Source organism: Lottia gigantea, assembly GCF_000327385.1.
Source record: "Lottia gigantea unplaced genomic scaffold LOTGIsca_8, whole genome shotgun sequence".
In the NCBI taxonomy this organism is placed as follows: Eukaryota; Metazoa; Mollusca; class Gastropoda; family Lottiidae; genus Lottia; species Lottia gigantea.
In genome coordinates, this window is record NW_008710662.1 from 4,654,447 (window position 1) to 4,678,975 (window position 24,529).

At 34.1% G+C, this 24,529-nt stretch overlaps 2 protein-coding genes across 2 annotated transcripts in view; both read right to left on the minus strand.

Annotated features, from left to right (window-relative positions):
• Positions 1-563, minus strand: part of LOTGIDRAFT_155603 (hypothetical protein) — a gene marked incomplete at both ends in the record, with an annotated part of 2,208 nt that extends 1,645 nt beyond the window's left edge. Inside the window, one exon of the mRNA XM_009067138.1 lies at positions 97-563. Within this exon, the coding sequence (XP_009065386.1) occupies positions 97-563 (467 nt within the window). The remainder of the gene's footprint in view (positions 1-96) is intronic.
• A 3,619-nt stretch (positions 564-4,182) lies between these two features.
• LOTGIDRAFT_155604 (hypothetical protein) lies at positions 4,183-11,072 on the minus strand (the record flags this gene model as incomplete). Its single annotated transcript, XM_009067139.1, has 3 exons — positions 4,183-4,322; positions 4,895-5,047; positions 10,883-11,072. 3 exons carry the CDS (start codon positions 11,070-11,072, stop codon positions 4,183-4,185), a joined length of 483 nt encoding a protein of 160 aa, XP_009065387.1.
• Between the last annotated feature and the right edge of the window lie 13,457 nt (positions 11,073-24,529).

A 24,529-nucleotide genomic window follows, 5' to 3' on the forward strand; every position in this document is an offset into this window, starting at 1 on the left:
ATCCAACTACCAACTACTACGACTACCAACAACTACCTAGTTTGCGATATCAGCATCCGCTGGAAGCCAACGTTAACTTGTCATCTACCTACCTACCTACCAGACATCATGTAATTGTCGCCATTGTCGCCATGTTCAAAACAAACACCAAGGTTCGGCGATCTTTTCTGGAAAGCGTTGTTTTTTCGAAATTCTTTGTGAATCTCGTCTGCTATGCCCATACCCAATTTCAATTTTGCCTTCAAGAGTTTTATGATAAGAGCCCTCTGTAATTTCTCTTTGAAAGTGGGATTGGGAATATTTTCGAGTTCGTCTATCATTTGTTTGTCTGCTTGGTGTTTGAATGTTACGTCTTTATTTCTGTACAGTATGTCGTGTTTGGGATTATCATTTTCGTCTAAACGCAGATCTAACCTAGTGCCTGGACCTGTATAATTGTGCCCTGGGAGATGTTTTTCTCCGGGATATTTTGCCCATGGGAATCCAGGAAGAGAACCCAATGACTTTTGAATGTCTCCCGCACCGAAATACGTTTTAGGAGGATGGACATTTATTAAAGACATATTTGTTCAATAATGAAATAAACACTATATATTTTTAATACGAAAGATTTAATACAAGGAGAAAACTATTCAAGCGATAGAAATGAATCATTAAATTTTTTCACTGCATCTACTCCTGAGGAAATTTGTTGTTTGAGACAAAATTGGCCACTTTGGGGATGAGAGATGTAAGCGCAGAGAAGAAACCGTCTCCTTCGAATTTTTTTTGTTCGTGTTTTAAAATTAAAGACATTTTTAATGCGGTTATTTTTTACTGTATTATTATAGTGATTCTTGTCAATTTATAATACAGTTTGGGGGAGTTTGTTATAATACATTTTTAACAGTTTGGGAAGTCTGTTATAATACATTTTAGCAGTTGTGTCTTTTCGGATATGACGCATTGAAAAAGCTGCGCATGCGCAGAAGTGAAATGCGTCATATCCGAAAAGACATATACTACTAAAAAGATGTGATTTTATATAATAACAATCGTATTAAGGCAACAATGTTTAAAGGCCCCGTCACACTTGAAAGGCGTCCTTACTGTGACAGAACATTGGCTTAGAGCATGTAAAGGTCGCCATAAGCATGGTATAAGAGTGGAGGACGCGTCAGACATCATGCATCCGCATCAGTAAAAGGATCCCCCCGCACTGTTCAGTGTTCACAGCAGAACTTTTTGCCATCAGGGACGCGGTAGCATGGCTGTCCGTCAATCACACGGAGCATGCCGCGATTCTATCCGACTCGCTAAGCAGCCTCCAATCTATTTTTCTCACCTCTTCTAATTGCAGGTCAGAAGTTATTTCCGAAATAAGAAGAATGATCCACAACTACCAAACCAACAACAACCAGAAGATTGAATTAGTATGGGTTCCACCGCACGTCTCCATTCCTGGCAATGATCAAGCAGACCGTTGTGCCAAAGAAAGTCTGAGTCTGGAGGATATCGAGCCTGTAGAATACTCCTATTCAGAGTTCTGCAGTATCGTATCTTCTAGGATCAACCAGAAATGGTCTGACATGTTACGGAACCTCGACACCGCAAGATACCAGATTGATCCGAAGATCATTTTCGTTATCTCTTCTGTCGGTTCTAGACCGAAAGAATCAAAGAAATAAAAGTTATTCGGAGAATCTTTGTGTAAAGCAGAGTGATGAACTCCTTTTTGATCCGACGTGTGAATGTTTGTGATGGCGTAAAATGTACCTTTCTTGTATTTCAGTTCATCAATTTCATCTCGCATGCAATAATAAAACGGCGAGACGTTCAACTCCTTGACCCATTTCACAAGTTGAAAATTTGTGGTCGTGTCTTTTCCGTATTTATCGAGAAATGCATTCATTTTTTAAGTTGATTTTTTTTAGGTGCTTTTCGAAGTAGGCGGAAAGTATTGCTGAAGACCCAATTGACGAAATATATACGTAGTTTGTGTTTGAAAAAACGTGTATAACATTCTGATAAAGCACATTCAATAATATTTTGAAGATAAATTTACATTTAAATTTAAAAAATCTTAATTCAAGAGAGCGTAAATGCTTGTCGACATCTAAATTTCTTAACCTTTCATCTAAATCTTCATTTTCGAGATTCATTTTTAAAAGTCAGTTTTTTTAAGTTCATTTTGATAAAACCTTCCTATGATTTGTTCTTTGTCTTGATCGATCAATTCATACGTGGGAGGTGATGTGTTGTTTCCTTAATCAACGATGAATATCTCGTTAGTCCAATAGCCGACGTAACCTTTCTGAAACAATGATTTATTTTTAAAAATACGAACTCGATCTCCAACTTTGAATTTGGGTTTAATATTCAAATTGCTAATCTCGTTTTCAAAGTTGTTTCGAGTGTTGACGGACTTTATGATATTCGGGTTATTAGAGGCTTGCGATGGCGTCACACCTATAGACGAATGTATTTTGTTATTGTATTCGTCGACAACAACTGGTAATATTTTAAGCCATTTTTGTTATAAGATACCAAACCAAACCAAACCAAACCATCCATGTGTAGCCATCTGCAAAGTGGCAACCAGACTCCGGACCAACAACGTACTACGAGACCATCAGTTCAACGCCATTAAATGTCGCTGCGGCCACGTTGCCACAAGGTCGCATGTCTTCATTCAATGCACTGAACTGAAACCCGCTCGTAAGCCACTACTAGAGTACCTGGAAACCAACGGCATACCACTAACCATACAGAATGTTTTGGCTCCACCCACGGACCACTGGTATACGATAATGGAACTAGTCTTCCATTTTATAACCAAATCTGTCTTGAACAGATAGGCTAAGTTTTTTGTACTCAAAGTTTCTTAACACTTTTTAATTATATCCAATCAATTTAACAAGTTTCATCGCAGAAACATTAGAGAACATCTCTCCCCCCTTTTGTGAAAGCTTCCCCCCCCCGCCCCCCCTCTTTCCTCCCTCTTTTTCTCACTTTCTTTTTTTTTTCATTTTTTTTCAGGTCTTCGAGTTTTCCAACAGATAACCTAACCAAACCAAACCAAACCAACGACTACCATTCGACTACCAATCAACAAGAAATACCATGATCAGAACGAGTTTGGAAGAATGAAGGAGACCGAGTAACTCACGCCACACCATCCAGGGCCGAGTTTCACCGCCATGTTATTCGACCCGACCAGATCTAACGAAGAATCAACAACCAAACCAACAACACCGAATCATCCAATTTGATCCAATCCAACTACCAACTACTACGACTACCAACAACTACCTAGTTTGCGATATCAGCATCCGCTGGAAGCCAACGTTAACTTGTCATCTACCTACCTACCTACCAGACATCATGTAATTGTCGCCATTGTCGCCATGTTCAAAACAAACACCAAGGTTCGGCGATCTTTTCTGGAAAGCGTTGAGAACGCCATGGATCGAGAAGGTCAGACAAGCGTTGTAACATCTCTTGAAACAGTATACGCCTGGCAAAGACGCGGCAAAAACTCTAGAACGCAATATCGTCGCATAACTCGCGATATGAGGTCGTCTGTATTGACGTTTGTAATTTTTAATAGACTTTTTCTCTAGTTTTCCTCACGTTTGACTGTTGTTATCTAGTACTTTCCAGTTAAATCGCAAATGGTCGCTGTCCGGTGTGACGGGCTATTACAGAATCGCGTTATGCCGATCATATTATACAAACTAAAATATCAACCCCAAAATACTAGTGAAAGAGTTTAAGATTATCTTTGAGTTGATGAAAATTCCAACCAATGAAATATTATTCAGTTCAAAACAGTGTTATGTTTATCGGAAATCTTTGGTAGAAAATTGCGTAAATTATATTACATGTTTTGTTTTGAATATTATTTTGTGAAGACAGAAAAAGTTTAATTCTGATCTCACTGTCACTGGAAGTAGATAATTCGCTTGATGCTTGTATTGTCGCTAAGGGACAGAATGGAAGACATATTGTTGTTACTCAGGATCTGATCTTAATGCTCACGGTAATATATGGATAATTACACTTTTGTAATAAAGATGTTATTATTACCACACTGTTATGCAGTTCAGAATAGTTGATCGGTGATGATTATCCCTAGTGTAACGTTTCTCATTTAAACTTACAAACGGAATAGTCTTAATTGACATGAATCAGATTTCCTACTCATATGAGAGTAATCATAGACAATGATTCATTATAATAAATAGATATCAACTTACTACATTCTGCCGACTCGTCTTCTCTATCAGCATCAGGTCGTTTACGAATATAACGATCCCAATAGTCATCGAGGAATGGATCACCTAAAAATATACAATTAATTTCAGAAAGCTATTCTTAAAGGTCAAAACCAGTACCTGGAAAAAATCATAGCAGATCATTATGAAATTTTATCGGTCACAATGTCCACATAAACTATGACTAACCAAACCTTGTTGAAGGATGATGCCATTGTTGTCACTGATCTGAAGAAGTGGTTGTTTCAGGAAGTGTTCATTCAAAGACTTTTTTTTTTAAAATAGAAACTCTTTTTACATTATATATATTTAAATAAGACAATTTATGGATAGATACTTCTAGAATATTTATTACTTCAACGTTTCAATGAATATTCCTGATGACGGTGTGAGAACCACATTGAAATATTCTAGAAGTATCTATCTATAAATTGTCTTATTTATCTATAACCCGTGCTTCTAATATGCCTTTGAAAGATTATTATATATATTAATGACGAATCATATCCAAGAGCATCTGTGGTGTTAATGAAGCAAAGTTGTATATATTTTAGTTGAAAGGGTTGGGGTGGTATCAAACAGTCATGTTACAGGAAAAACAACTAGTGCACCAGAAAGGAACAGGGCATTCAACTTACACCAGTTCCCCTCATCAGATCCATCGATACAATCCAATTCTTTATTACATATTAAAGTTCTGTTTATACAACCACCTTGTTTACATGGAAATGTTCCTTCTGGACACTCATTTTTAGATTTTAACAAATTCTTTTCATCGGCCGTTACAAATACTGAAAAATAATACACAATGTATAAATATTACATAGAAGATAATACAATTAGTGATACTTTAACAGTGTAATGAATATTTCATGCATAGTTGAAATTTAGGGGCAGATAATAACTTTTTAAGTAGCTGACGCTTCATCTCCGAATTCATTTGCAAATAGTGTTTTGCTTCTTCTGTAACCAATTCGACAATTAGCTCTATGGGAAAAGTTGAATGTGGCTACTTGGTCTAGTATTAAAAATGTTAAAGAGGTGCCAAAAAAAATTGGGATCAGAAAAATTAGCAATATTTTGCCTAAAATATTTCAGATTGTTATCAAGAAACACATGCAGCCTCGCCACGTCTCCCTCGTGATCTTTGATATACTGTATTGTGTAAATTAACAATTATGAATAATAAATTCTATTTTATAATAGAGTAATAATGCTGTTTTTCGTGAAATGATACTTTTTGTAGAAGTGAAAAAAGGTAATGAAAAGTAAAAGAATGTATATCATATTATTTTGTCGTTTGTTCCTGTGGTGATAATGAAGAAGGTATGACAATTTCTCAAAGCAATGAAGAGTTATTAATACAGCGTTATAAATTCTGTTAATGTTGCACAGACATTGTTCGACTCTAAAAAAATAAGTATAACTCTTGTTTTTATAAAAAGTGCATATTTCATACAAACGCTAAACCTTGATATTAATATCTTGGAACTGTATCGTAGCAATAAATTGCCCTAATGTTATAACACATATCCATGTATAGAAAAGAATACATTTGCTTAATAATTAAACACACCTGAAAAATTTAGCACCTCCTGTATATTCAGCTTTTGTAAAACCCATCTTAAAAATGTATTATTCTTACACCATCTTACAGTCACATTTATTTATGTAGCTGTTTATTGTGTACAAGCTGAAAGTATGTATGTACTTATTGCTAATAAATAAGACCCTAAATCTGTCGTATTGTAATAGTCAAATTATACGTCGAATATAAAACACTGTTAGAATGTTCTTTCATTCCTTTTACATCGAAAATTGCACAAATATACACTAATGATAAGTAATAGTTATAGCGTCTACAAAAAATAGCAATTTAACTACATTAGCAGCTTATAAATAAATATATGTGGATTATCTTTTCAAATAGGTAATTGGGGATTAGAAAGACTTGGCTGATATTCCTAGACTCTAGCCATTATTGAGACTACATGCCTTTATGGAGGATTAACGGGCGACTTTGTTTTGGTGACATCGCCTCCAAGGCATCAAATAATTACACCGTTACAGTATTCATTCGCCTAGCAAATTGAGGAACTACCCTGTTCTCAAAGCCAGCAGAAACTTACATATACGTCTAGCTAACGGACTTTGAAACTTATCGGGATAAACAAGCTACCTATTGTGAAACTATTTAACAGATTGTGAAACAAGTCTATTATTACATAGTTTCAAACTATTATGTACATCATAGACTTGTAGAAAACGTTATCTGTAAGAGTGACTGATTATCAAGTTTCGAGTAATCAGATGTCATTTATCATTTTCAATTCAGTCTTGTTAACTTTTAGATTACTCTAAAAGTACATTTCAATTATCAATTAACTTTTTTTCGTATATAAATTCTAAACTTAATTTTAAATATATCCAGTTATCATATGGCGAGACTATTGTATCGATCCAGCTAACTTATCGTAAAACTAAATTGTCCAACTGGCCAGCAGACAGAGAAACTGTTGTGGTTATAGAGTTAGAAAGCTATGAAAGTGTGATCAATAATTATTGGTCTCAAAAGTCAGATAGGCAGATTTGAATACAACTGTATCCATCCATCGTTTGCGTTGCAGATTGTAGTAAATCGTATCCATAGAACAGAAAACGAGTATCATGTCCATTTTGAATTTTAGATTTTGAAATAATTTTGAATTTCCCAGATAGCTGCATGATAGATTTAACAAGACCCAAACATATGAAATACATTTATATAATATTTAAAATAATTCGAGATATTTATATTATATTACAATTCGCAGGGCTTGTAAATTGAGACAACACTTTGATAGAAGACGAATGGATAATAATATCCATTATTGATATAGTAGTAATTATATAGATTTAGGTCAATAAAAAACCAAATGAGATTTTAGGTCAATGATATAATTGGATGATGCCATCAACGGTCTCTTGCCAATGAAATAATAATACGTATAACTTAAGTCAATTGTTGATTTTAACTAACGGTAATTATCATTCATATTAACATTAGTTTGATGTTATTGATACTAACGCCAGAAATATTTAGGATGTTAGTACCAACTACCACCGACTGTCTCTCGATAATAGAAACCTGTTAATTCTTACTAAAAGCCTAATTGGCATCAATCATTTCTTTAACATTCACGGCTTGTGTTTTCTATCAATATCAGAAATATATTTGACTTAATTCATTGGACAACGTACCAGACAAGGTATCATATGCCACCGGTATGGATATTCCGTGAGAATTTGCCGTATAGACTTTGACATGAAATATTCAGAAATGGTTTAAGTTTATGAAGTAGGTAAAATTAGATTCATTTGTGTGGATTTTGGGAAAATCTACTCTGAAGTTTAAGACCTGTGCAAGATAAAAATTATTACTTTATTAAAGTATTTTTTAAAGAGACTGATACGCACCAACTTTTGTTCAAAAACTCGTTTCATTAGAAGCATACATTTTGTGCAATTATCAAATCACAAATCCTACGGTTCCATAGGATTTGTACTCAACAGACCGATTTTGATTCCGCATGCAACCTAGTTTTTAATAAATTACGAGAGAGGTGTTACTCAAAACGATTTTTACGCCAAATTAAAAACGAACAATATTACAACTTCAGAAGAAAAATGACCCTCCTCCTTCGCCTACTGGATTTGGCTAAAAACCTTGTGCTGGTTCTGCGTGTCGTACCTGCGAACATGTACCTATTTCTCATTTCTTTAAAAACTATAAAACCGGAAAAACTTTTTTAATGACTGACCAATTTCATGCGGAGACCAAAATCTGATTTACCTAATTTCATGTAAAAAAAATGCGACATACAGTATATTGGAGAAACAAAGAACGCGCTGCGAAATCGCTTTAACGGCCATCGTTACGATATAGTACATGGCAAAAACAGACCAATTTCCATTCACTTTAACCAACCCGACCATTCCATTGAAGACTTGTTGATTAAGCCTATTGAAAAGATATAACCTATGCCGAATATCAAACCAAAGCTTGAAGATTACAACGCGAGAGTTATTAGATGGACTTCAAACTGTATATCCTAATGGCTTAAATATTTAACACGACAACCACCTACAATCATACTGCCACTAATACCTCTCATATCATCAGACGCCACTACCAGAATCTTTAACACCAATATCCTCGTGTCTACAACAAGAGACTGGTAACAGCTTACAGAAGAAATAAAAACTTCAGTAATATCTTAGTCCATGGTAGACTTAACCCTCAATAGCCTTCAAATTTCTGACTTCTTTTCTTTTGAATGACTATTACGATGACTATTCATATTAATGCTTATTACTTTCTTATAGATACATGAAAAGATTTTGTTTCACAATACAGGTTTTATCTTTAGATGATTATTGATATATCAGAAGAATGTTGACTCTTATATTTTCAGCTATTTCAGCTAAAGAAATGATACAGATATGCACCTTGTTTTATCATGAATCTTTACTTTGTGACCTAGGCCAATGCGTTCATGAGACTATGTTCTCATCACCAAATTGTCGTTCCTTTTTCCCCATCTTTTTTAACATAGCCACTTCAGTTAGGATCTAACGAAAACCTTCTTCAACAGATTAATCTTTTGACCTAACTCGATGACGTCTGTTATAACCAATCAAATTTCTACCCTCTCAAATAGTAATTAATGTAAGTGAACAATTTTCAATTAATGTAAGTGAACAATTTTCATGAATTTTTGTCACCGTTAATGAGGTCTTAACACATTTAATCTCTTGGCGACATTTACCTCAAATCATCAAAGAAAACAAAACGGTGACTTCCCGAGAACTTGGAAATTCGTCCTGGTGACTTCCCGGGAAGACACCCTCTCAGCGTTGGTATTTTGTGATTATCAGGTTAGGTCGTAAGTTTAATTTTTAAACAACTTGAACCACTTGTAAGACTTGTATAACACTTGTATGTCACCAAATAGGAACAGAATCTTTTTTATTGGTATTTTGTAATTTGTTCGTAGTCACAAATTTTCGAGAAATCTGGACTACTTATTCACAAGGCTCGGACCAACGTTCTTAAGACACAACTCAAATAACACTCAAATATCTTTAGGTATTAACTACCACTTTCATGTAACCTGTTAAACTGGATTAGTTATGGGATTATATGATTTGATTTATTAAACAGATTAAGATTAAATGCAAAAGGATTACCAGACATCGATACAGGTGTGATCGTCACAGAGTTAATGGCTACTATTCTCCTATTACAGATCTTCATTACGCATTTGTAGTTCAAAAACATTGAATTTCTGTTTACAGTCATCCAGTCATTTATGCTGAGTTTGTACAATAGAGTCTACGCGCATGTATTTAGTCAAGGGCTATAACTTCAAAACCTTTACCCGATAGTTACCAAATTCGAACTAGACCCAGATCTAGTCAATATATACTAGCATACCATCAATAAACTGTAATGTGTTTACAAGTCAAAGAAGTGTGAGTTAATATTACGTCCTCAAACTGGGTTTACGCAGCAACCTTCTACTTTCAACTTTCAACTTTCAACTCGAGGTCAAGGGTTGAAAGTGGTTGCGGATAAAAAAAGTTGCCTGTGTATAAAAACTGTTCTTTTCAGGGAGGTCTAAACGACCCTTTTTCTTCTCAAAAGAGACACCCTCTAATAAATATTTGGCCCCCCTGAACATTTTTCAACCATAACGTTAAAAATGTCATGTTTTCATCTTTTTATATAGAGAAAGAGCAATTCTAAGGCTATTAATTGTCTGATGGCCTTTGAACACCATATAACATCAGGAATTGACTTAAACTGTTTTATAAGTAGGTTTGCTGTACAACACCATCGCTTACAGCTGTAATTGTTGATTATTATCATTGTTGATTGTCAACCCCGTAAAACACTATACACATGTTTTCAATGTTTAATAGTTTCTTTATTGACTTTTTGAATCATATAGTTGTTGTATAGTAGTTGTTTTTAAAACAATTTGCCCCACCCCCCTGAGACCCCGGGCTAGCTACGGGCCTGGTCGGTGTTTGACACTCATCAACATTAACATTTTTTTTTCAAATTGTGAACTTGGAGAGGCACCAGGAGACACCTACGCTGGAGGTCCAAAATCAGTGCCTGGAGTGGCCGCCATGGGCGGCGACTACAGCAACACATCTTCAGTACATGGAGTGGACTAGCCGGTTGATAAAGGCCATTGTATGTGGACCCATATCCTCAGGAACGTTACACGCAGTTCTGTGGGGTCTGTGGACTTGGTCAATGTAGCGGAGAGCTGTGATTCCCGTCTGGACCAATATTCTGAAACACCACAGGCCCCACATTCTGGTTCAGTCCAATTCCACCCAAAAGCATGATGCTTAGACCGCCCCACGAGTCCTGTTCTGCCACCCACCCCGTGAACACAGTAACGACTTTCATCGATGAAGATGATTCTTCTCCATTGCTGTTGACGCCTATTCTGATGCTGCATAGCCCATTGCAGTCGGGCCTGTCGGTGATGATCTCTCCGGATGGGTCCACGAGCAGGACGGTGGCAGGAGAGGTTGTTGGCAGTGAGGCGACGTTGGACTGTACACACCGATGGCACATTGGATGTTGCCAATGGTCTGCCGAGCAGTTTCAGTGGCCATTCGGAATCGGTTCTGCAGTTGTTGGCGTATCATATAACGATCTTGTCTGTGTGTGGTAACTCTTGGACCACCACTACGCGGACTTGTTGGTGGTGTTGTAGCGATGTTACAAACAATGTATCGGTCTGACGTTGACATTGAATGCATTTACAACAAACTATGCACTCTGTTCTGCTTGTAGTCTTGATAATCTTTGCATGGCTGATAAATCGAAATGACGAATGTAAGTCTGACGGTTTTGATTGTCTTTTATACCCATACCGTCCACGATATTCACGTGCATCATGATTTTGAGGAGACTTTTCAGCAACTGGGTCCCATTTCATTTTTGAAGACTGCGTTTGAGCAAACCACTCCATTTTAAACACAAATGTAAACTGAACTTTAAGGCAACAAAAAGGACCAGTAGAATGTTGAATCTAATAAGTAGACTATAAAAACACGACAGAACCAGAGTCAGTTATTTTTTTCCAGTATTTTTAGAAGTGACGTTTCTGTTGCCTTTCAGTATATTTATTTACAATTTACATATATATCTTGATATACATATAATATGTATATAATTACCGTAAATACCAAATACATGTAATATGGAATAGTGTGTGCTCGTCTGAGGTATATCTTTAGAGAAGGTCAGAGCCAGAGATATTATATGATTAAATTCCACAAGATGTTCATGTTTTAGAGGTTAATAATCATGCACTTGAGAAAAATATGATAAGCCTGTAATATACGAGTGATAATCTACTTTTATCTGTATTACTTTCTTGATTTAGCTAACAATTTAATCAAACAAATGGAAAGAGTGGTATCTCACAAATCCTACGTCGGCAAAGATTGAGATGTAGTCTCCACTGCGAATAAAATCGACATTGGCTTCAAATTGCACACTACGACGATATATCATAATCTATTTGATGGTTCATCCTATTTAGCTAACTTGCTTATGCAACCATGCTTTGTATGCACTTACTTGGTATTCCGATTTCTGTGATTCCCCACACAGAGTCTATTTCATAGAAGCCACAATATTCTATTTCAATATTGGAATAAAACTAGGCTGACGATTTGGTTAATTTAGATATAGGCGAATCTTCAACAAACCACAATGACACATTTGTCATTTAATATTTTCAGTTATTGTATCTGGAAGTACATGACACGAGACAGTGCAAGGTTCTGTTAATATTGATTATCGATGTAAGTAATAGGATTGTCAATGACCATCTTTGGTCATTTTTCACAGTCTATTTGTTAAGTAGGACACTGGCAAGGGAATGTAATTTGGTTTCCAATGAATTTAATAAATATTTGGTCCACACACGAGAGCGCCAGGAAGTTAATCAAAATTTCAATCAGTCGGTTTAATTTACTGATGCTAACCTTGAGGAAGGGTGAGAATTTTATATCAATCTTACATGGCAGAGGGAATAACTAATCTCATCTTTTACTCCACCTGTTTCACACACTTGAACCTTTAATGATAAGACCTTAATGTTGATTGTTTATTCCCATTTTAAATACGCAATTGATATATATCGGTTTGAGGGTAAAATGCAGATATGCGATGGGTGAAGACTTCAATTGAGGGGCTATAGTTGCACAAAAAGTGTTGGTTTATTAGCTGAATTTAAAATCGAGTTTAGTGAAAATCAAATGACTGAAACCCTTAATAATACTATTAAGTTTTTGTGAAACGGGGTACAAATTACAAGAAATATAGTACTCTGATTGGTTGACAATCGATAGTTTAAAATCGATTTCTTAATATTGACCAATGATATCACTCAGTGAGTCTACAAACTGCTTAATCAGATATTTAACTTTAAACAAGTCAGAATGTCATATTGCTTTTGCTATAATTCAAATTGAACGTATTCCCATCGTTTTATCTTCCGTCGTCTATAATACCTTTTGTTCTGTTTGATACGGGGCATTATTTTTAATTTAGTTCATAAAACAACTAATTAGACAATAGCTCTTTAAAACTCACCTTTCCTCTTCCATGAAAAGTTTATTTTTCTTTAATATTGTATTCTTTATCACTTATTATTGATTATAAAAATACACCGTATACAATTTATTACCGGGTTAGTTGTTTACATAGATCAAGTTTGAGAGCTAGGAAAACATTAATTGATCTAAAGTAACTAAAATTAGAATTTCTTCATTAATTTGTTTTCTCTGTTAGCATTGATGAAAAAGTAAAATTCTAGAACCCGTGTTTAAAAAAATCACTCAATCAACGACATAAAAATAATTGCTACCACCTCGAGGCATTTGTAAATTATTCATTTACCAGTCGGTAATCTTAAATCCACAGCACCTTGATAATTTTTCCCAGAGCTTAATTTCTTGTAACATTAATTCTGGTTGAAATGAACTATATATTCTGTCAATGAAATAAATTAATATTTATCTAAACTATTTGCCGCACTTTTGGTCTATAAGGACATTGCAGACAGAAAAATTCGATAAAGGATATGATCAAAATTGACGTCTAATACAACTCTAAGAATGAAATTAACCTACTCCACCAACTGCCATATGTGTCGCAAACAAAATATGAATAAAAATTCACACCCGAGTTACAAAACATGAATGAGAAATCTTTCAGTATGAATTCATACAGACCACTCAAAGCATACTTTCACAATCTGTAATTACAGACTTTCAACAGACAAATGACACATGCTCAATAATCCAAAACTATAAATTCAGACAGAACAATAGAGGGCTGTTTTAATAAAGTATTTTGAAACTTCAAGGCAACCTATGATTCTATTGGACTTATCCTAAACGGAATTCTTTTTTCAAATTCCAGATTTTAAAGGATTCGAAAAATTCTGCTCTGTCTTTCAATAGTTGAACATTTTTATCAAGATTAAATTTTCCTAGTTACATTTAAACAAAATTTCAACTACCAACTTTAATCAAAGATATTTAGAAATTTAGTTCAAAGGTGAAGGCCTAAAGAGAAAGTCTACACACGCTCGCAACAGTAAACTTCATGGTAGTCCTCAATAACTTTGAAAATAACCACTAGACCATTCATCAGTGCATAACACTTAATATAAACAACGTTCTATATGTATACCACTTAGTCTACAGACAAATTGAAAAACAACTGAAATTGAGTGCTAGTGCGTCATTTCAATCAAAAACTTTCTTCATCTTTTATCTGTTTCAGGTGGGTCAGGTAGATGTATCAGAAAAGAACGCTGTTTTTAATATCTTTCCAGCAAAAGAATAATTTGAACATAATTTTGAAGAGGATACCACTTCAAATGATACCACAGATTGTTTTATCTTCTTAAATACTTTATTACATTAATGATTAATGGGGACAAGAATATACATGTATTTGAAACCTAGTCAAACCCTAGATAATTTAATTAAAATCAGAAAGCAGTTTCTTATTTTTTTTTGCTGATATTTTTTAATCTACATGGTAATCTAAGACGTTTTCTACCAACGGCCTTTCCCAAAGGTAGTATTTTTAACCAATCAAATCGTGTCATGTAAAACCTGTTTCTTGATAAAATAAGGAATTGTGGGATAGCTCTATTGCTCTCCTTAAGGTGTCGCTAGCTCACAATTCCTTATTTATCTTTGGAACAGACTTTTGGTAGAAAACTGCTTGGATTACAATGGAGATTAAACATTTCAGAAAGTAAAAAAGATACAAATTGTAATATAATCTCAAGTAGATTGAAACCTTGGAGAAACGTCCCTAGTTCTAACCTACGCCAGTAGATAAATGTCATACTATTTACCAGATATAACCAATCAGGTTAGCTTCGGACTATACTTCATCTATATTGTCAGGTAAATCTGTAATGTTAAGTAAGTTTTCGTGTTACATAATTAATCGTTTTATCAAACATTATTATGTACATGTACACTCTGTTTGATTACATTTCCGCTTTACAAGGTTTAACATTCAGGTAAAAATGTCAAGAGAATTAAAGAATTATAACAGTCTACCTTGAAAGTGTGGTGTAGCTCTCAAGAGGCTCTTATAGTTGCATATTATAAGTGATCCATTTTATCTGTCAAAAAGGATAAAAGTTCGAAATGAACAGACATGTAAATGTAAATACTACAACTATGATTTTTAGACCTAATATGTCCAAAATCAGTTACCCCTTAGTTCGAATAGAAAGAAAGAAAGGAAACCAATACATTTTACAAGGATAACAGGTTAGGTTCACAATTAAGGATTCTTTCAACCAGCTGGTCCTTAAACCAATGAAGTTTTTCCATAATCATGGTCATAATAAAGTTTTGGTTCGCAATATTTTTCTTCTGTTTTAGTTGCGAAGTCTTCGGAACATTGAAGAATTCATATTTCAGGAAAATGTCATTTTGTGAAGAAAATCATTATGAGCTTTGAGTTGAAGTTTGAAGATTTTCAAGCCTAGATACTGCTACTTTCATAGTTTCCATTGGAATTGACTACTTCCGTCGTTATGTGTATCCGGTTAATTTGATGGCCAAATAGTTTTTGTGATACTAGTGTTGGCTTATAGATTAGTTTTATGTCTAAGGTGGATATTTCAATCAGATTGAAACAAACATTTACCACCAACAAATTCAATCATTTAATGAATCTTAGTCATAAAAACTGCAGCTGTGGTGTTATCATTGTCTTTCTACCAGACTTTTATCAGACCATCTTGTGAACCTTCCAAGTGGAATTACCAAATATGGACAAAACTGACTACAAGGCAGCCATAAAGTACCTGCAATTGAAAGGGCTAACTCCATCATAGATGCAAGATGACATAGTCTCTTCTTTTGGGGATGATGTCCCACCCCTTTCCGCTGAAGTGGGGCACTGAAATTGAAACAGGGTCTTGACGATGACCCGTGTCCAGGATGGCTTTCAACAGCACCCATTCCAGAAAACATTACCAGGGTGCATTACATGGCTATTGCCAATGTTGAGGGCATATCTCTAATAATAGAGACCTAATCACAAATAAATGACAAAAGTTTCTTCAAGCTCTTGGCAGCGGATCAGAAATGTTTCAGATTCCTGATGTTCCGTTACAAATTGTTCCGTTTAAAGCTGATGATATCATGGCCCGGTTTAGACCCGTCAGATTGTCACCTGTTGTCCAAAAAGGGAAATTGTACTACTCGTTATCCTAGTAATGCTGACGATAATTCCGCCTAAGGACTATTTAGAGTGGCTGAAGAAAAATGTTCTTGATATCTACTGTCAGCATCACTTGCTAACGTGTGTAAAGCTGTAAAGGGACTATGCAGAGAAAAAAATAACACCATCAACTCGGTACATGGTTAGGCTTAGAACTTTCAGTCAGCCGTTGCAGAAAACTTTAACCAGTGATTGTTGTTCCATAAAGCTGTGTCTATATATAACTTTGTTATAATATCTGATTATTTTTAGTCCTACATTGGGAGTATTTTATAACTTCTGTTGTGAATTGATTATTTTATTGTGCATTTGATCTTGAAGATTTGCATTTGATCTTGATGTTTGAAATGAAGATATTATTTCAAATCTTTTTAACATTTTTCATGACAGATGTCGTATTAACTGAGCTTGTGTTTGTAATGAATGGATACATTACTTTCACACGTCCGTATCTCGTCTAGTATCTTTCTTCTACATATAAAAAACGATTGAACACATAACCGAATAAAATATAGGTAGGTTTTTTCTCCAAGGTTACGGATACACTCAAAAGCCAAGACATCAATAAGCTGCTGATTACTGGTCGTACATACTCGAGTTCATTAATCAGGATTGAATCAGTGTTATAAATTCTTTTACGAGAGTTGCACGTTAGACAGAGAATGATCACTTTCACCAAATGATGCTTTTCTCTGCTTCTCAGCTAACCATGTACATCTTTTTGAGAATAGAAACAGATAATACTCTTTCCGAAACACATGGTGGTAGCCTACTACTCTTTGGAGCCGTCCACTACTATACAACTCTTACTCTCGATTTGCAATATTTTATTAATTTTTGTCTTGCTCGTACCGGTTTTTATTTGTTTTTGTTTGGTACAACTATTGAATTCGAATTACAATAACAGATGATTATGATATAACAGAAGAAACAAGCAATGCAACTAGCAAAACACCTGTAAACAGTTAGAATAGAAAGGATTGGTTGTACCAAGAGAACTGCTAGGATGATTAACTTACAAAGAACAACTGTTGACAGTAAAAAAGGTTGGCCTGACAGATATATTTTTTTTCTCTCTAATTTGGTTTAACAAGCTCTAATTTTAACATCATATCACAAACAACTGTCTGAATTTGAATGGACGTAATTTGACGTAAACAACATTTAAATAAGTAGAAAACGCAGTAAAAAAGGAAATGAAACGTCACTTGGTATAATAGACAAAGATTCCATGATATTGTACAGAATGAAGAATTAAACCATCTGGAAATCTTTACCATAATCGAAAAACAGTCAAATACATGAAAAATTGCATAATTGGTTTAAAAACATAGTTCAACATTTAATTTTCCTAAATGATCAATGGTAGCGCAGGAAATCTTCAGCCAATTTCCACTTGGCATCCCAGACAACGGATGTTGATACTTAATGAAGTGGCCTACTTTCAGTTTGGCTAGCTCAAGATTTTCAAGGTCATGATATAATACTGAATATTTGTCCAGAAACTACGAACTGGCCAGGCTTTTATGTGACATATTGGAAAGTTTTCAACGAGATTTCTGGTGAAAGCTTTATAGAAGGTTTAATTTTGAGATTTAACATGTAAATAGATGGCAAATGAATTTCCATAGTCGGTCCGTATAGTCCAATAGGCAGATAACTCTGATGATGGACAAAATTGTCATCGAGGTCATTCTTCATCCTATTATCTCTTGAGTCAAAGTGCGAATGCTTTATTGATTTTGAGCTCTACTAAGGATCGTATTTGTTAGTGTTGGAACAATACATACTTAAACTTACCCCACACATGTGTTATATTATATATTATTCAACACCCAACAGAAAATACATTAAACGACTATAAAAGAAATTCAGCATTCATCTAACAACCAACCGAAACGGCATTAAATTGCTAACAGCATATTGTGCAATCACGTGAAAAAACTAATATGAGCTAAAACAGACTTTATTCAATGATAAATAACTCATAAACATCGAAAACGGTGCTATTACTTGAAGGTATAGGAGTATCTGGTCATCCATGCTCTACAGGTAATCGACCATACATAGTGTTTAAAAAGGCTTTATGTGGTATTATTAATTACACATTAGTTGCGACTACCCCATAGGGAAGAAAATACATGCAATTAGATAATCAGACATATATGAAGAAGGATGTGCATCGAAAACCATGTGAATTCATTGAGCTACATAATGCTACAGTACATGTTCTGGTGATATAACGTGGAAACATTCTTCCATGCCATCTGAACTATTTACTTTACATTTGAGATTGACCATTGGAAGATGAATGTATGTGGTATTGCAAATTGCTTTTATTGGTAGGCATTGAAAGTTCGTTACCACGTGGCCGCATCTAATGAGGGCAAGCCAAATCTTATGATTGTAAATTTACCAAGTTACGACGTAGGTTTCACCCAAGGCTTGAGAAAAATAGAGATCTTGTTTCCTAAATGTTATTTTCAATACCATGGTAGTTTCTATTAATAAAATCTGATTGTATTCTGGAATGTTTTTTAAAGTAATAATACATATTATATATAAATGTATATATAGCTCGACTTACAGACAAAAGAGATTAAAATATGTTCTTATTCCGCTTAAGTAGGTTTTCTGAATTTTGTTACCGGAATTGATGATAGTGTGAATGGCCAGTTATGAATAAAATTTGAATCCTTGTTGATGTTAAGCAAGTGTTGTATTTTAACTGCATTCTAGTACTCTCTAAATAGCTTTAATATTTCTGATTAAGGTAATAAAAAAAACTGACTTCATTTATATTGATGATTTTACAATAAATTGTATTCGAACCTGATGTTTGTCTCTGAAGAGGGTATAGTAATGAATTAAAATACTAATTATTTGGACGACTGTAACCCTTTAGTAAACGCGAATGAATATTTAATAATGAAAGGCACAAATAGTACATTACAAAGCCAAAACTGTTTATTATCATTTGACATAATATGTTGTTTTTTTACCAAAAGTTTCTTTGGTGCGTTACACGTTTGTAGATTGATAGGCCTCTTTTGTAAAAATAATGATAATAATCAGCACGTTTTTTTCAGTTGATATCTATTATTACAAAAGGTTTCCTTTCATTGTATTAATAAATCCTGAGTCTTATTAATGTAGTCAGATCAACGAATTATTCTTTCAGATTAAATCGTCGGAAATAGAAGATAGTCTGTTATTATTATGTATTTCAGAAGACATTTCGGTAATCCAATATGAAATGTAAATCACGACGGAAATGGTCACGCGAAACAATTGATCATTTATTCCAGATAACTGCAGAATTATGTATAAGAGTGATGACCTGAACGATAATGAAATATCCAATCTACTAGATCAGTCGCTTTTTGAGTCCTTGTCGAATTTAAATAAAGAATATCTGTTTCCAAAAAAGGACATAATCAGTAATAACATAATCCATCAAATCTAAGCAGATACTTTTTGGTGTTTCCTGTATTCTAATGAACACAATGACGTCAACAAACAGACCTATCAGTACTAACATTGTCCATCATCATGATATCTTTTGTTTCCAACTGATATAATAATCGAACCTCTTTAGATGTAATCAAAATAGTAAAATTTCAAAACATTAGGCACCGTTCCTTGTATAAAGGAAAAAATAGCCCTTTGTTGAAAGTGATAGTATATAATACAATTGGATGTTAATTTACTCGGCCTAATTGGGCGTATAATTAGTAGAATATTGGGTCAGACATGGACACAATTGTATCAACCGTTTCAGAATTAGATTTCTGGACAATTTGTAATTTCTTTCATTTTGATATACATAGAATTTGTTCATGTTCACGTAGGAGGTGAGGTTTTTATGCCCGAAAAGTTTACTAGAAAACATAAAAGTAGGCCTACAAAATCACATTCTAAAATTGATTATGTTAGCCACATTGACAAATTCTAAATTCAAAAGTCAATAGAAGAGATTTGGATTGAGTAATCGCTCAAATGACTTCCAGTCATTCACAGGAATAGGTCATTGACAATGATCAGAATCATCATCAGGTGATCTCCAAATATCTCCAAAAGTCTACACACTAAAATTAACTTCAATTTTACCTGTAGTTTCTTGAAAATCAAAGGAAGATTGTGTAACCATAGTCGCGGCGTAATTCACCGCAGTGGTAGCACTTTGGTCCTCGGATCCATTGTTTTGATATATTGTGTGGTGACCAGCGTTCTCGTGCACTTCCTATATTTAAAGGGACAGCTTCGCTATTCGTTTGACCAATCGAACCTTAGTCTCAGAAAACGGGAAAGTTTTTAAACTAAACTAATCAGTATTTAAGTGTTCACAGCTCATTGTCGAAATTTGAGCCTTCAAATTCACCCGTGTCCAGAAATATATAGAAAAGAAATAGAGAGTGAAATTGCTAATTTGAAGTATTTTTGAAGAAATTAGGCGAGTTTTGTTACATTTATAGTACTTCTAAAGACCATTTACATTTTGGTACGCGAAAAAGTGGTGCTGTGAATTTGAGATGCTATATAAAATGTATTTGGTGTTTTATTTTATATCTAAAAAGTAAAAACATAAATTCAAACATAACATATACATTCCCTTCCATACAAATGATAATTAAGTTATATAAGAACGGTTTTTGATTTATTAAAGCAATATTGTTAACAGTTACATTCCAAATGTTGGTTTCATTTCAAGTCAATTATCTTGCTGCCAGTTCGAGTCAATTTATCATTACATAAAATATGTCATACTAAATCGTAGATATATCTACAAAACACTTTAAACAGGCGCGAGGCACATGTTTTCCAAGATGTAAATTAGACGAGGTACGTATTCCGTAAATCGGTCTACCGTGGAGGTTCAGCTTCACGGAAAGACGAAGATTGCCAAATGGGCGTGAGGTTTGATACCCAGACATGACTAACGATAAAGTTGAAAAATGAAATAAAAACTGGAGGTACGGTTCCGAACACAGTGTAGGACTTGGCCTAACATGTTTTTTTTTCTTTTTTGTTCATTCGCAGAAAAAAAACGCCCAGACATAAATTTTGAACCCCTTTTATTTGCACATTAAAACATCTTGACATTAGTCTTCAAATTTGCAATATTTATCAATGCAGACATGAAGACATATGATAACTTCACTTCCAGACACGACTCTTCAAAAGATATCTTTTAATTATACGTATCAGTTTGAAAGAGAAGATTAAAAATAAAATGATTAAAAAAATCTATGAAATGTGTAGGTGATAGTTTTTTAATGACATGAAAAGTCAAGTAAATATGTCAGGTGCCTGCCCACCGGCCGCCATTTAGTACTCCACATCTGTGATAAGCAGAATTCAAATAAAATACACTTTTGCAATTTCTGATTTATTTATGGGTTGTGTTGAATCTAAGAATTTCTCAAAATTGCGTTCACCTCAATTATATCGTCGACTTTAAGCTAATCAATCATAATCAAGTGCTGTTTAAAGTTGGCTTCAAGAACTGTTCGATAAATATCTCAGAGTACCTCTCAGAAAATAGAAAATAGATCATTTAATTTTATCGACTGAACTATCATTGAAAGATGCCAAAGGTGGTGGATATTCTTTATGTAAGTGTAGGAGAACCTAACCACATCTTGTATTGTAAACGTTACTGAACATCACGCTAAAACAGTGAACACCCACACATGTATAAATTCAAAGAACAATTTCAAACCATAAAGACTATAAAACCAAAAGAATCGTTCCAGGAACCGGATCTCGAATTTATTACTCTACTGTAAACACGAAATATGGAATTTGCAATTTGATATTAAATACCAATTCTTGTCTTAGTGTCACAAAAACGTTAAGATATAAATCCTTTCTTTTTGGAAACACAACGATCCAGAAATCCATTAAATTGGCCGACTAATCAGATGACAACCAAATTTAGGGTCATGAAACTGATTCACTTTTAAAAAAAAGTATGGACTGGAAACACTCGCATAATATAGGTGATAGAACAAAAATAAACGCTCAAGCAATCACTCTTAAATGAATGAAAACAATTTAAATTTAAATTCCTATCTATCTTAACTGATTCCAACGGACCTGTTTTTCTTTGATTCTTTTTCATGATTACATCCTAATATACAGTTTAAAGTTTTTAAATTATCATCTCATAATGGCATCTTGTTACTTCGCGGAAGTTGACGAGTCGCTTTTTAAAATGATTATGACCTAATGCACAAAGTGTCATGGATAAAGTACCTAGCGTTGTTTTCAGTATGATGTTAATATGTCTTATTTCCGGCCAACCAACAGGTTTTCTGCCTGTCTTGAGTACTACATTTCAATTCTTGCTATAAAGTTTTCTTTATTACTTACACATTATTGCAGATTAACACAAGAAAGTCAAGCTCTCTTATGAGAACAACGAAAATCATAAAAAATAACCAAATTTGGTTTTCTGATAAGTATAATCAGAAGAATGCAAAAGAGAAATTGTGGTAAAAGATTCTTACGAGTTTTAAAATAACAGAAAATAATTATTTGAACTCAAATCATTCTATACAATTTCTTTATATATAAAATCTATTTATGTAAAAGTAATGTAATTAACTTACCACATATTATGACAACTAAAATAGCAGATAAAAACATGGTTATAAAGAACAGAATATAGAACTTTCCTAATCTCCAATATTCCTTCCAATGATTGTGAGAAGCGTTTATAGAAGGTTGTCTACCACTGATCGTGTCTGCTTCAATCACATCAGCCATTACATTCTACATTATACGCTTTAACCAATTAGCTACATATATTATTCTTCTTCCAACTTCTTAATACTTATTGTCCTGTATATATCTACAGAACTTTCTTCTTTAATCATGCTCTATAAATCAATTACTCAATCGTTTCAATGGATCACAGAACGGAAAGAAATGACAGGAAACCAATGGTAAAACAGACTTGAGGAGACAAACACTATCCGCAATAACCATGGTAAGATAAGAGTAAAAAGTTTTAAACCTTTGTTAATGGTTTGTACACGTATTTTGAGTTTGGATTAAACGGTTGTACTGGCATCAAGCCAGGCCTACAAGTACTTTTGGTCTGTTACAGACATCATAAAATGGACATTTGAAATGCCAATCAGTTATTGTTATGGTAACAACTTATTTATTATACTGACTCATCGATGTTATTCTGATTAGCTCAGAATTATATATCAACAATCTAATTAATATTAGACCAAATATTCGTTCCGTTTTTTATTAGCTTTTATTTTGAATATAGCCACTTCAGTTAAGGTCTAACGACAGTCTTCTTGAACGTTCGTCAAATTAACCTTTTGACCTATCCTGATGAACACCGCGTGCCAGTGTTGGAGAGGGTAGAAATTGAACTCTAATTTTAATTGATTTTTGAATATATGTAAATAGTCTTCAAAAGTACTAGAAATATATGAGAATCGCTTAATTCGTATAAAAATTGTCTTTTCTATATATCACAGGGTGTGTAAAGACGTCGAGTAATCAGAATCAAATTTCGACGTTGTAAACACTAATACTAATTGGCTAAAAAATTCCAGTTTCTGAGACTAAAGTATGATTGGTCAAAAAGAATAGCGCATCTGTCCCTTTAAACTTGTTGCACTTCACGTTTCATGAATAAAAACAAGAAGAATGCATTTTGTCAGCAATAAAACAAAGTGATAAGTATTTACAGAACTGAAAGATATCTTAATTAGAATTAAGACTGTATTTATAGCTTTGATAGTGTTAAGATGTCTGCTAAAGTAAAACACTGCCACAGATTACAAACAGAAAGTTCATCTATGGATGAGTGTCATCATCCAAACACTTATGCTGAACATGACTGTTATGTTCCACATAGTAATCGATTTATCTTAAGTACTGACCTTGATCAAAATAAAAAAATGGAAAGACAGTACATATATAACGATAGTTGACCTGCAGATTGCGCTCAAAGTGACAAATGCCTCATGCCAAATTTGACGAAAAATAAGAATAAAAAAAATGAATTGTATATTTGATGCCTATGGTAAAGGTGCCCTACCAAAAGCCTTGTACGTAAAGCAACATAATTTTAGAGAAAAAAAACTAATCACGACTTGACTGACTGACGAACGATTTTGATAAGCAGTTGACCACTGATATACAGATATGCAAATAAGCTATTACGCCACACGTTTCATATTCAGTTATCATTGCGATGATCAATGTCTCTGTCATTCTTTTTACCGATGTAGTTAGCATTAAACTTGCCAATGTTATTACAGCCACCGATAATTGCACAATTTTTGTCCCCGCAAAGCAGTGAAATTTGTCGTGGCAACTTGTGTCATTCGGTGCTTCTCAGCAGAGCGCAGCGTTTCCGGCCACTGTACACGCCACTGTCGAGCACTGTATACACATA